The 13148-nt window shown below is 36.9% G+C and overlaps 1 protein-coding gene across 9 annotated transcripts in view; it reads left to right on the top strand.

Annotated features, from left to right (window-relative positions):
* The window catches only part of SLIT2 (slit guidance ligand 2), a 375863-nt gene that overhangs the window by 324993 nt on the left and 37722 nt on the right, over positions 1-13148 (top strand). For 6 of the 9 annotated variants that reach the window (XM_086705341.1, XM_086705338.1, XM_086705340.1 and 3 more), the window contains 2 exons: positions 375-514; positions 4629-4655. In XM_086705341.1, coding sequence (XP_086561467.1) covers positions 375-514; positions 4629-4655 — 167 coding nt within the window. The remainder of the gene's footprint in view (positions 1-374; positions 515-4628; positions 4656-13148) is intronic. The other 3 variants (XM_025922049.2, XM_025922047.2, XM_086705336.1) reach the window with 1 other exon arrangement.

The following is a 13148-nucleotide window of genomic DNA, read 5'->3' as shown; positions in this document are numbered from 1 at the left end:
ACTTGAGATCAGTGTATCTAGGGCTGTAAACCTTGCTTGTGTTTTAGACCTGCAAATACATTGGATATATTGACTTATAGGACTATGGGGCTATTTGCCATCTTGCAGCCGGCAAAGCTTCTCTTTTTTCAAATTGTTTCTGATTTGGGAGATACTACTTTAAACTCATGCCTACTACATGTCTTTTAAAAGTACTTTAAAGTTTAATTTCCTAACAGTTAAAATGTCTGTAATGGATGAGCATGTTTAGCTTTTTTCAGTATTTAGACTATATAGTTCTAAATGTACCAAGGACGTGCTTTTTTGTTCTGTTTTATTTTCGTGGTTTTTTTTTTTTTTTTTTTTTTTTTGGTCTTTTCTCCCCTGGCGTTCAGGTGTATTTGTGCTGATGGATTTGAAGGAGAAAATTGTGAAGTCAATGTTGATGACTGTGAAGATAACGATTGTGAAAATAACTCTACCTGCGTTGATGGAATTAACAACTACACGTGCCTTTGCCCACCTGAGTACACAGGTAAGGAGAAGCGAAAATGCTGTGCCATCAGTAGTGTACCTGTTTGAAAGCATCAGTGGCCCTGTGTCGTATGCATATAGTAAGCATTGTATTATTCCATAACCGGTAGGTGTTTTGAAAATTAGATGTAATGTGAATAACAGACAAAAATGGTTTGGATCAACCAAATAAAAGATGCAGCAAGTTCAAACCACAGACATCTACATAAAGTCATGCTACACAGCAAAAGTTACCATTCTGAAGCTTTTATTCCCACAACTGTAAGCATTTTCAGGTAAAGCACCTCTCCTGTGCAAACCAACCCACCAATACATATGGAAAAGAGGCCACTTTTTCACAGTCAAAACACAATTAAGCATTTGAGATTACTTGTGTCCCTAGGTGTTTCTTCACTAGTGAGTGTTTTCCTCTAGTAACTCCTGTCCTTCAAAATAAAACAGAATCAGGAAGATATTGAGCACATTGGATAATCTCATGATTATCACCTTTTTCCTGACGTTTCGTGTCTTAAGGTGATAAATTTCATAACTCGGTCTGAACTGATAAACTTCCCTGCACAAACCAATTTGCTATAAAGGCAATGTCAAGTTTCGGCTAACCCTGTTATGTCAATATATCTGTTTTGATGGATTTTGGTGGCTATGAATAAGAAGTGAAATAGTTGCTGTCTCGTTTCCTTAATAAACCACTTAGTTTTAAAGTTGATGGAGAAAAGAGAATGTTACACATTCGATTTACAAGAAAAGATGGGGAAGTAGATCCTGTGACTCTGCTCAAAGTAACCATTTTCATTTTGATGGGTATTGTTCATTAACTATGTATTTCCGTATGATTCAATACATAGTTAAGAATATCAGAGGATAAGATAACTGGGTAGATGACTGAGGTTAACATCTCTAAACATGAAAAGATGAGAGCACATCTGTATGATTCACTTTCCCAGAGACTTGTCAGGGTAGCATTGAAATGTAAGCTTTATGGAATACACAAACTTTGCATTTCAATAAGTACTTTTCCTGATGGGAAAAGGCTAGATAAAAAACAAGCATTCTATTTTGATATCCCAGATTTGTTTGAGTGTCTTTGAACCTGCCTTTTCCATATTTGTTTGTTTTGGGTTTTTTTTTCACACCAGTGAAGCATCTGATGTCATATAGTGTAATATACTAAGTTTCCAGTAGGAATTTGAACATGTTGTATCATAATTGTTCTATTACATATATGCAGCCTTGGACCCCTTAGTGACTAGTTTGAATTCTTTGATATTTCACATTAATAAAGGATAGCAAATATATTCAACAGGTACCCATTCTAAAATGGTTGGGAAGTGTAGGTGCTACATAGCTTTGACATTCACACTAATATTACTTGTGTCACACCTCAGAGAGTTGCCAATGGCCTGCATGCACAGACAGATCCTGGGGCCCTTGGAGCTACCCTGAGAATTTGAGTTTTCTTGGCTGAGCTAACTCAGACTTGAACAAGAAGCCCGATGTTTGCATTAAAATCTGTTACCTAGTACCTTCTTAGGAGAGAGAAGTTCTGTTTTCCTCTCATTGTTCTAATCATTATCTTAAGGGCTTAATTTTGGAAGCCTCTTGAAACTAACCTCCACTTGACCAGGCTAAACTAGACCTAAGCATTTCAAGCACATTTGGATTAGCCAGTGTGCTCCTGAGCACAGAGACCAAGAATTTATCTATATGCCCTGATGAAAACCGAGGCTTGAAAGCACTTCGTATTCAGGTTCTTAGACGCCTTTTTTATGATAATTTACAGAAGGTGGCAAACTCTTCTCAGTTGGTTTGGAGAGGGGTTGGCTTTAGATTTGCTCTATCTTATTTCTTACCCATTTCTTTTGAGTCTTCACCTTACCTTCTCTCCCAAGCTTCCTTCCTGTACCTTCTCCTCTTGATCACGTTTTCTCCATCCTAAGTGATGCAGTTCACTGCAACTTCCTCTAGAAGTGTTATGAAGCCTCATTTTCCCCGTGTCAGATCTCTTTTTATGAAACACATCAAAAAACCCCAAAGTTTAGCAAAACCACTTTTTAGCCAAAATGTGACATCTATAAAGGCCATCATGTGGGAACCTGCCATGACTATCTGTCCAGAATCACGGTTCTCAACAAGAACTGAGACTCTTAGATGTTTTTAGTCATAGCTATTGCAAATACTGGTTTGCCTTAATTTGGGCAAAGAATTAACAAAAATACCGAACTCAGTAGAAAGCTCACAGTGTACAAAACATGGAGATATTACCACTGTCACTGGGCTGGGTCTTGGGGACAACAAGGAGTTTGACAGTTGGCATTAGAGCAGATGTCTAAACTGGGCACATACTCACCCATTAGCTGTAGTATTTTGGTCCACATGTGAAATGAGCTCATTTACAAAATATCAAGCAACCATCTGCAGATTTTGAAACGAGTGGCACATAAGTGGCCTTTAATTATAGGAAGTATAAATTGGACTCTAGAGTTTCATATCACACTTCATCCAAGCCTGCAGTTAGGGAGGATTTTTTTTTAATAATGTGGCTATATTGTTTCAGATTTAAGTTTGGAATCTGATTAATGAGTATGAGACCTGGGAAGAGAAACCGTGCTGTGCTCAGGGAATATAATCATGTTGTCATTGTTTAAAAATCACTCAAGTCAGAAGTTGCTTTTCTGTTTGGAGATGTTTTACTCTGTACCCCCAGAGGCAAACAATGAGAAAGTGAACTGGTTAGTAGGAACAAATAAAACTTCATGGGAAAAGGTTGTAAATTATTATGGTGAAAGGTTTTACCTTTGGCACCTGTGTCAAGACTCAGAAGTGGACATCATGTTGCTAACGGAGGAAATTCAAAGACCCGAAAGCAGTCTGACAGAGAACTTACTATGTGATAGGTAGGCTGTACTATAGAATGAACTGCCATTGGGAAATTAAATTTATTTAAGCCCTTGTGACCAAAACACCACAGTAAATAGTGATTGATTTATTAGAGGAGAAAACTCTCCATTCTTTCCTGCTGCAGGGATTGACAACATAATTTTTAAGGGTCAATATTGTTTTTTATTATCTAATCTTTGCAATACTTTCCCCACCTGGGTTACCAAAACTATTCTTTTCTACCTAACTCAAGCCATCCTCTGTCCTTCTAGTTGCATAATATGACTGTTGCTTGCTAGTATTTTTCAGAGGATTAATTTTGGAAATTTTAATTCACTGTGATTTTAAATTAAATTTTAAGGATTTTAAATTTAAATGCTAAGGATTCAGGAAGTAGGACTCTGGAATAATTAAATAATTTAAAAATTCAGTCTGGGGTGTTAATTTCAGCTTGCAAAATTGTTTTTGTTTTTAATCATTATTATATCCTTCCTAAAAAGAGTGCATATCTTGGAGGTACATTTTTATGGAATTCCTCAAGTTATAAATTAGAAAGTATATTAGCTCAAAACCTAGAAAAATGAAAATTGTGTATATAGCATCCCTGCAAAGCTGAAAAACTTGACACTTATTCTCAAGCTCTGGTATGAACTTAGTTGTTTGAATCGAAAAACATGTTTTCGCATGTTTCCTAAGAGTCAGAACCCTGGATCAGCTACATCAAGACTATGCTTCCTAACACTATTCTCATGGGACCATATACAAAGATGACACAAAGTTGGTCTCAGTCTAAACCATGGTATTACTTAATGGGATGACATCAGTTCAGGAAATGAAAGCTTCCGTACAAATTGGGCATGTAAGGACTTAGAAAGTATTTTGTGGAAAATATTCAGACCATTTTAGCTTTTCCATTTTGTGCCATTATTTCTTCATTTTCCGAACCTCCGATGCCCACACACAAACCATGAAGTGCACGTCTTAAAAAGTAAACCTGCTGGTTGTTAAATGAACTCGTTGAGATGCAGACCTCTCGCTGCCTGGGATGGCATTTACCTTCTGCCTCCTTTACTCCATGTTTGTGCGTGTGGCCCTGCCGTAGGTAAGAAATCTGAGCCTTGCTTTAGTTTGCTCTCACCCTTGGCTTCTCTGTTAATGCCGCACATTGGCTTCGTGTGCTCTGCTGTTGTACTGCAATGTAAAAAGTCTTTTGTCTCTTCTGTCTTTGTCGCTGCCAGCTGCTAATCTGAATGAGGTGGAAAAAGGTTAGTTGCCTTTTAAGTCTACTATGATTTTCATTTTAGTTTCCCTTTTTTCTTTTAAAGCTACACAGATGTTATTGTGTGTACACGGTAAAAAGACTGTTGACAAAATCTGAAACCAGTGTCTCAAATCAGTCATTCAGATCCTTGCCATACACATAGCTATGCCAAACACTGTAAAAAGGGCATCTGAAGTGCACTTTACCAATTTCCAGAAGGCTCTGAAATTCTCTGGGAAGAAGGGGTGGCTAAAAAGAAAGATGAATGTTTTCTACTTCCTACTTGTCTGTATGCTTTTACTCTTTAAAGATACTACAAACATGAATTACTTTTACAATGAAAAACATAGGTCATTCAGTACAGAGATAGGGTGTAGATATAAAAATTTTTTAATACTGGGAATTTTCCCATGACATTAAACTAACACCTTTAGTAATTTGAAACATGTAAAATACTGGAAGATATTTGTATTTATTAAAACATTTTATGAAATAAATATGACAAAGCCCAAGAGGTTGATTTTGAGAGTCACATTGTCAAACACAGTATAAAATGTCATAACTACTAGGCAGTATTTTTAAAGCATAAAAAGACCTATATCTAATCATAGACATCAATATGGTCCAAATAGATCCCCCAAAATATCAGGGCCCAGGAAAGGAAGTCCTAGAGTAATTAGGGTGATAGGCATTTCTGGAGAATTATCATGAAATCTTTGTGAAATTTTAGCTTAAAGATTCAGAATTATTACTAATAACATTGGATTTTTACTCATTCAGCTGATTGGACGTTTTCAAGTGTCATGTGTAGGCACAGTGTCCTAAAAGCACAATATGTGCTTGTCTTGACATTTCTGATTATATGTGAAACATTTGCAGTAGGATGATAGGGCTAACATAGAATGCATTAAATAGCAGCTCTCTTTGTCTCTGCTTGCTAAGGACTCCATTGTTTTTTCTGTTGCATTATTCAGGTGATATGCTGTGTTTGGTCACTTAACTCTTACTACGTACAGAGTTAAGTTGAAAAATATGAAAAAAAAATGGCTTCATATTTTAGAATGTTAAAATATAGCCTGTGCAGTTCTCTGAAGATTAACGAATCCAATAACATCCTTGATCAGATGTCATCTTTTCTTTTTAAAAGTACTAAAGTAATTGGTGGTCTGGGGCAGGGATGTTTAATGTTTGCTTCTATCTCAGAGTAATAATAGCAATTGTTCTGTTATAGGAATATACCATAAATAGTTATATATACTCTCAGGAACAAGATTGGCAGTGTGTGGTTTCCTACGTTGACTAAATTTCATGCTTGTGTTTATAAAAGATGCCTTCTCTTTCCAAGAATCTCCTGCTGAGTGAATTTGCTTTGAAAAGCACTCAAACTTTGCTCTATTTTTTAACCCAAAACCTCACAAGAAATTAAATTTCAACTTCTGTATAGCAGACAGCAACTTTCTTAAATAAAAAGAAGCTCCATAATTAGGTGACATATTGTTAATTGAAAAGAACGCTGTAGATGTGAACAATAAAAATTTAAGCAATAACTTGTATAAAAGATGAAAAAACACTTACCCGAGGATGCACACCTTATAAGTAGGGATCTGAATGCAAACTAATGTCTAACTGACCCCAAGGCATGCACTGGGATTTGGGGTGGGGAGGCTTCCACTGGAATCAATTCCCTCCTATCTGCTGCTATCTTCCAGGCCTGGAACCATTTCCCATCACTCAGTGGCTCTGCCTAATTGTTTGTGATAAACAAGCTTTTCTTCTGCTGTCTCTTCAGTTCTCTGTACATAAGTGTCTTTCATGTGCATTTGAAAAGAATAAAGCTGTAGCCACAAAATTCAAATGAAGGCAAACAATCTATTTTATCTACAAGTTAAAAAAAAAAAAAAAAAAAAAAAAGACAGTGCCTAATCAATGCCTGCAAAACTATTTCCGCTGATTTTTAGGCTACCTCCTTCCATATAAGGCTGGTGGGGTACTGATGAATTTTTGTAGCTAAGGGGAAAAGTTCAGATTTCTTATCCTTATAGTTAATATTATCAACTCTGGGATCTCTGGCAGTCTTTTTTTTTTTTTTTTTTTTTTTTTCTGGGAAACAAGGATAATGACATCTGTCCCACCTCACATCCATGCCTGAGAATAAGAATGTATGGAACAACACCTTACAGTGTTAAATATCTATACTCCAGAAACCTCAGGGGCTGCCATTCCTAATGGCATTAAGAATCCTTAAGGGAATTTTGATAAAGAAATTCCTACCTAAAGTAGATTATATGCATAATATATTCTTCCCATATTTTTCAGTACTATCTTTCTTTCTTTTTTTTTTCAACTCTTTCTCTATATACATTACATGATTTGGTTAGTTTCTGCATTACAAAATTTACATGTTCTTTACATACCTCTGTATTTTCTGATCTCCACAATTTGTGTATTACTTTATTTTTTATTTTTATTTATTTATTTTTTAATATAATTTATTGTTTGGGGGTAGACTCCTGTGATTCATCGCTTACATACAACACCCAGTGCTCATCCCAACAAGTGCCCTCCTCAATGTTTATAGCACCTCTTTCAACAATAGCCAAATTATGGAAAGATCCCAAATGTCCATCAACTGATGAATGGATAAAGTACTATCTTCAAATTATTATTTTGTAATTCTGTTTTCCATGCACATTTCAAATGGAAAGACTTCAGAAATAAGTCTCTGGTTCTCTTTACCCACTTGACTTGAAGTATAAGGAAATAATGAATGCTGAAGAGCTCTTGGATTTGACTGTTTTTTTTTCTTTTTTTTTTTTTAGGTTTTGTTATATTTTTTAAATTTTTATGATCCTTAATAATAGTGATTGCCTGTTATTAATTCTGCCTCAAGATGTTTAAGGTCTTTGTTTCAAGATCAATATAGTTGCAATCACGCTTGCAGTCTGTTTTTTGTTTGTTGGGTGGTTTTTGGTTGGTTTTTTTTTTTTGTTTTGTTTTGTTTTTGTTTTTTGGTTCTCTTATTTCATCTTATTTTATTTTTAATTTTTTTCTTTCACTATTTTTTTAATATAATTTATTGTCAGGTTGACTAACATACAGTGTGTACAGTGTGCTCTTGGTTTGGGGGGTCAATTCCCGTTATTCTGCAGTCTGTTTTAATAGAGAGAATGCTCTGGCAGCCTAACAAGATTGTGTGGTTTGCTTTCATCTTCCTACCTTTCAACACCAGGTCCTACTTGCTCTTTAGTTAGTAGGCAAGGTCCACTGAGCCCAAAACAACAGTTTAACTTAACCAAGCCTTATTCAATCTAATTTGGATTTATTTATCTTGAATATAAGTGTTAAATATTTCTAAGGTTTCAGTAGTTGTTGGGATTGGCCACATTATTTGACACCAGTGTTCTAAAGAGGAAGTACTGAAAAATACCTCCTTTTCTGTTTATTTTCAGGGGAGGTAAATTTTTCATTTTAAAAACTCAAAAGATGTTTAAAAATACCTTATGCTGGACACTGCTAAGCACCAAACGTGACTTTTTTAAATGCATAAAACATCTACTAGGCAAACTCTTTGGCTTTGATTCTGTACTTCAAGTTCAAATTGGGTCAGTTATTTCACCAGTACAAAGCCATCATCTCTCATATTCCAAGAAAGTGGACAGCATAATATGGTTCCTTTACTAGTTGATAAGTGAAGATAATCTTTTTCAGAATGAAGACTAATCAAACTTTCTGGCAAACAAAACATTATGGAGCAACCCCTTTCGTATTATTTAGAACAAAAGCGAGAACAGAAGATGATTTTCCTTGTTTGAAATATCTTATCCAAATGTATAGAGTATTTTCCTGAGCCTTCCTACTTTGAAGTATGATTCACTTTATCTCATGATGTTACTTTGTGGCAATGTATCCCTTCTGCCCATGGTCCATTTTGCACACCTTTTGCACTCAGAGGACATTTATCAGTGACTATTGGATCTTCAAGAATTCACAACCCCTCAAGATCTTTTCATTATATTTCTGTACAAACCAGTGGATTTAATTAAGTTTAGAGAAGTGGAAATGATCTGAGTACCTTATTCATCATATTTTAGAGGTCAATGGACTTTCTAATTGATAGGACAGATTTCAGTATAGTGAGCACAAATAAGAAAGCATCATATTATTAAAAAGGATCCTCAGGAAGAGTTGGCTCTTTGGAAAAAGTAAGAAGAAATAACAGCACACTCTTAGTGATGAATACAGTCAATTATTACCATCACCATTGATAAGGATACTGAATATTCAGATCAGAGACTGGGCATCTGTTCATGTTAATATGCTCTGGTGCCTGGGATTATAACCTTGAGCAGAAGATGTGACAAAGAGAGCTGGACTGGTTCTGCAAAAGAGGAGAAAATAGAAATGTTTTTCCTGCAGGTGTAGTTCAATTAACAGGTCCTGGGATGACTCCCAGAATCCCATCAACTGTGTCCACCCTCTTCTCAGTTTATCCATCTCCTTGCTACACTGAAAGATCTGTTAAGAGGAGAGAGAATGTGTGTTTTTTTTTTTTTTAATAGGAATAAAGAACAAATGGGAAATATACAAATTTTTATAGGAATTGGATGGAATTTTAAAATTTTGGTAATGAGAAACATTCAGATCCTTTCATCTTCCCTTTCTCAAACATGTCACTTAAGTACTGACACTCACACTCCTACCATTCCTGAGTTCATCCTGTCTGTTTCCAATTGGAACCCTCATTATTTGGCAGATGAGATTATACAGATACCAGAGAGTCCACCAGGCTGTGCATCCAGTCCCGCCTGCAAAAGCAATCCCTCAGGCTGGGATCTCAGAACACAAATCTGCTACTGATTTTCCTTATTCTCTGCTCTGCCTTAGGTTGTTCTTCATATCTCTGGGTCTCCTTCATTAATGTGTTTAAAGGTTTTTGTTGTTGTTGTTGTTTGTTTGTTTGTTTTTTCCCTTGCGGCACTTGGGTGGCTCAGTTTGGTTGAGCGTCAGACTTCGGCTCAGGTCATGATCTCACCCTTCGTGGGTTTGAGCCCCGCATCAGGCTCTGTGCTGACAGCTCAGAGCCTGGAGCCTGTTTCAGATTCTGTTTCTGCCTCTCCCTCTCTGCCCCTCCCCCGTTCTCACTCTGTCTCTGTGTGTCTCTCTCTCTTTCAAAAATAAACATTAAAAAAAAATTAAAGTTTTTTTTTTTCCCTTGAAAAGCAATCAAATAAGTGCCATCTTTCACATTTTTCGACAGCCATCGAGCATCTAGTTTGTGCCAGGCAACTTGCAGGTTACTGTTTTGGATACCTTCCCTTGCTGCACCAGTTCAAATAAGATAAAATGATCACCAATCATTCAGGATTTTCCTGAGCCAAGCAAGAACTCAAAATGCAAATATTTGAACAATGATGCGCTTGACCCCCCAAAACTCTGTGTCCTGGGGATTCTATAAGGAATTCAACTAGATTTCCTCCCCTGTCACAAGTATATGTGACAGTGTCATAACAGATTAAGTTTAACACCAGAATTCTGGTTCAGTTATTCAGATTGCTGTCATAAGTTCTTTTGCTATTATTGTCAGTATTAATGATCCTTTTGCATTTAAAAAAAAAACTCGTTTGGTAAGAATTTATAAATAGGAACAAGAACAGCCTGTAGTTGCAGCCCCAGAACCCTCCTCTCCCCCTTCATACACCCAGGATTCCCAGAACGGACTCTGAGGTTGTTTTTTCTGTCTCAGAGAAAAAAGAAACTAAATCTGATTATGTTAGCAAAAAACTAGCAACGGTTAAGTGTTCCAGCAATGCTGTGTACCCGTATCTAAAACTGTTTTTCTTGTAGACATCCTCAACCTGCATTTATAACCTATAATTTAACTTTTGAAAATAGAAATGAGATACTTAATAATTCAAATGTACTTTTTCCTATTGCTTTATTGGTATAAAACGGAAATGTTTTTTGAAGTTTATTTATTTATTTTGAGAATGAGAGAGTGCAAGCAGGGGAAGGGTACAGAGAGAGAGAGGGAGAATTTCAAGCAGGCTCCCTGCTGCCAGTGCAGAGCCTGACCCTGGGCCCAAACCCACAAAACTGAGATCATGACCTGAGCTGAAATCAAGAGTCAGATGCTCAACCAACTGAGCCATCCAGTGCCCCTAAAACAGATGAATAGTTTGGGGGCACCTGGGTGGCTCAGTTGGTTGCGTGTCCGACTTCCGCTCAGGTCATGATCTCATAGTTCATGAGTTCGAGCCCTGCGTCAGGCTCTGTGGTGGCAGCTAGGAGCCTGAAGCCTGCTTCAGATTCTGTGTCCCCATTTCTCTGCCCCTTCCCTGCTCATGCTCTGTCTCTCTCTGTCTCTAAAAGATGAATAAACGTTAAAAAAACAATTTTTTTAAAACAGATGAATATTTTAAGGAGAGTGAGTTGAAGTTGAAAAATTTCAGAAATCCTAATCCAGGGACCAAATAACCAACCTTGTTTCTGCTCAGCGGTCCTTGAGGTCTGAACAAGCCTAGGTGACACCTGCTGCTGCCCAGATTTCTTGGCAGGCAGACGTCAACTAATTGTACCCCCTACCCCTCCCACCCCGATAACTCTTCAAAAATGTCTTCTTAGTTTACTTTACCAAGACGAAAAATCCCATCAGGGGTACTAATGAATTGTGGACTGTGTAGTAAAGTTTTTAAGCGAGTTTCTAAGCCAGGATGCTGTCCATATTTTTTAAGTCGTTTTTTTGAAAAATTATCTATTTTTTGAGAGAGAATGCACAAGCAGGGAAGGGGCAGAGAGGGAGGGAGAGAAACAATCGGGCTCTCCACAGAGCCTGACATAGGGTTTGATCCCACCAACCAGAACCATGAGATCATGACCTGAGCCAAAATCAAGAGTCAGATGCGTAACCAAATGAGCCACCCAGGTGCCCCCAGTATGCTGTCCATATTTTAGTCACTAAATGAAACCCAAGGAATACTGGAAAATTAGGAGTCTTTTTTTCTTCTGTAATTTTTCCAGATTGTAACTTCTCCAGAGTAAGGACTTTATCATGCATTATCATGCATGTCCTTGAATCATTTGATGGGTCTATCTCAAAATATTTCTTCTCAACATTTTATTATGAAAATTATTAAACTAAAGCAGCTTTGTATTTTGGTCAAATCAGAAATTTTCACACCAGGGTACATGTAAACTAATCCAATTATTAGTGGTTGATTTCCTTTTACACTATTCTTATCAGTTTCAGGAAACATTAATGTTAACTCCTACGAACTATATAGTATCTTCACTATTCATTGATTTGCCAAAGAATCACTATGGATAAAATGTTTCAACAATGTCATGAGTTAAACCAGTATTTTTTAAGAAAAGGCATGTTTAAGAAATTTGAACGTGTGGGGGAAATGTAAATTATGATTAGTGACAAGATTCAACACAGGCATCCTCCACTTATCATGAGCTTTGATGTCTTTGACATAATTTAATAAAAAACATTATTATTTTTAAGTAATAATAATATAGATACTTGGTAGTTATTATTAGTTGTTGCTTTCATTCAAAGTTCAAGCCCATCTCCCAATTCGTTGTAAAGTTGATGAAATAAGACATTGGACTCACTTTTCTCCCTCTCAACAAACACAGTAGTTTGGGATTCCCTTGGCCCTTGTCACCTTTAATACCCTAAAAGGAGGAGAATCTTCATTACCATCTGGGCAGCCTTCCCTGTTAGCGAGACCCTAACTGATAACACCAGTTCCGCTTGGAGAGAGGCCCAAGGAACTGGTCCAAATTCACCCAGACACAGTGCTTTGCAGGGAGACTTCCAGCCCCGCAGCAAATGTGGAGCCCACCTACTCTGCTGTGCTCTGCTGGACCTTGACTCTTTTGCAGTGCAGAGGTCATGGTCATGGGTTACTCCCTCTCCTTGTGCATCACTTATTCCAGAATCTGTTAGAGTATCTCAGAGACCTAAAAGAAAATTTTAGGACAAGGAGAGGACAGCCACATGAAATGAAATAGGAATGCAAAAAGATATGAGTCAAAAATAAAAAATGAAATATGGCATAAATTGAAAGTTTTATCCCCGCTATAATTCTCTAATAATTTAGCATTTACCACCTATATTGGTTTGCTGTTACTGCTGTAACAAAGTACCACATAGTGGGTGACTTAAACAACAGAAATTTAGTGACTCATGGTTCTGGAGTCTAGAAATCTGAAATTAAGGTGTCTGCAGGGTTGGTTCCTTTTGACCGTTCTGAGGGAACAATCCATGTGGGCCTTTCTCCTTGGCCTGTGGGGTCATCTTTTCCCTGTGTCTCTTCAATCTTTCCTCTATGTCATATGTTTCTTTCTTATAAGAACATCAGCCATAATGGATTAGGGCCCACCCTAATGATTTCTTTTTAATTTCATTATCTCTGCAAAGATCCTATCTCTAAATAAGATCACATTCTGAGCTACCAGAGTATTCCAACATATCTTTTTTAGGAGACAG

The sequence above is a fragment of the Puma concolor genome, chromosome B1 (assembly GCF_028749965.1).
Source record: "Puma concolor isolate L17-30 chromosome B1, mPumCon1.1.hap2, whole genome shotgun sequence".
In the NCBI taxonomy this organism is placed as follows: domain Eukaryota; kingdom Metazoa; phylum Chordata; class Mammalia; order Carnivora; family Felidae; genus Puma; species Puma concolor.
Note: the sequence above shows the minus strand (reverse complement) of the source record. Positions and strands in the feature narration are given on the sequence as shown.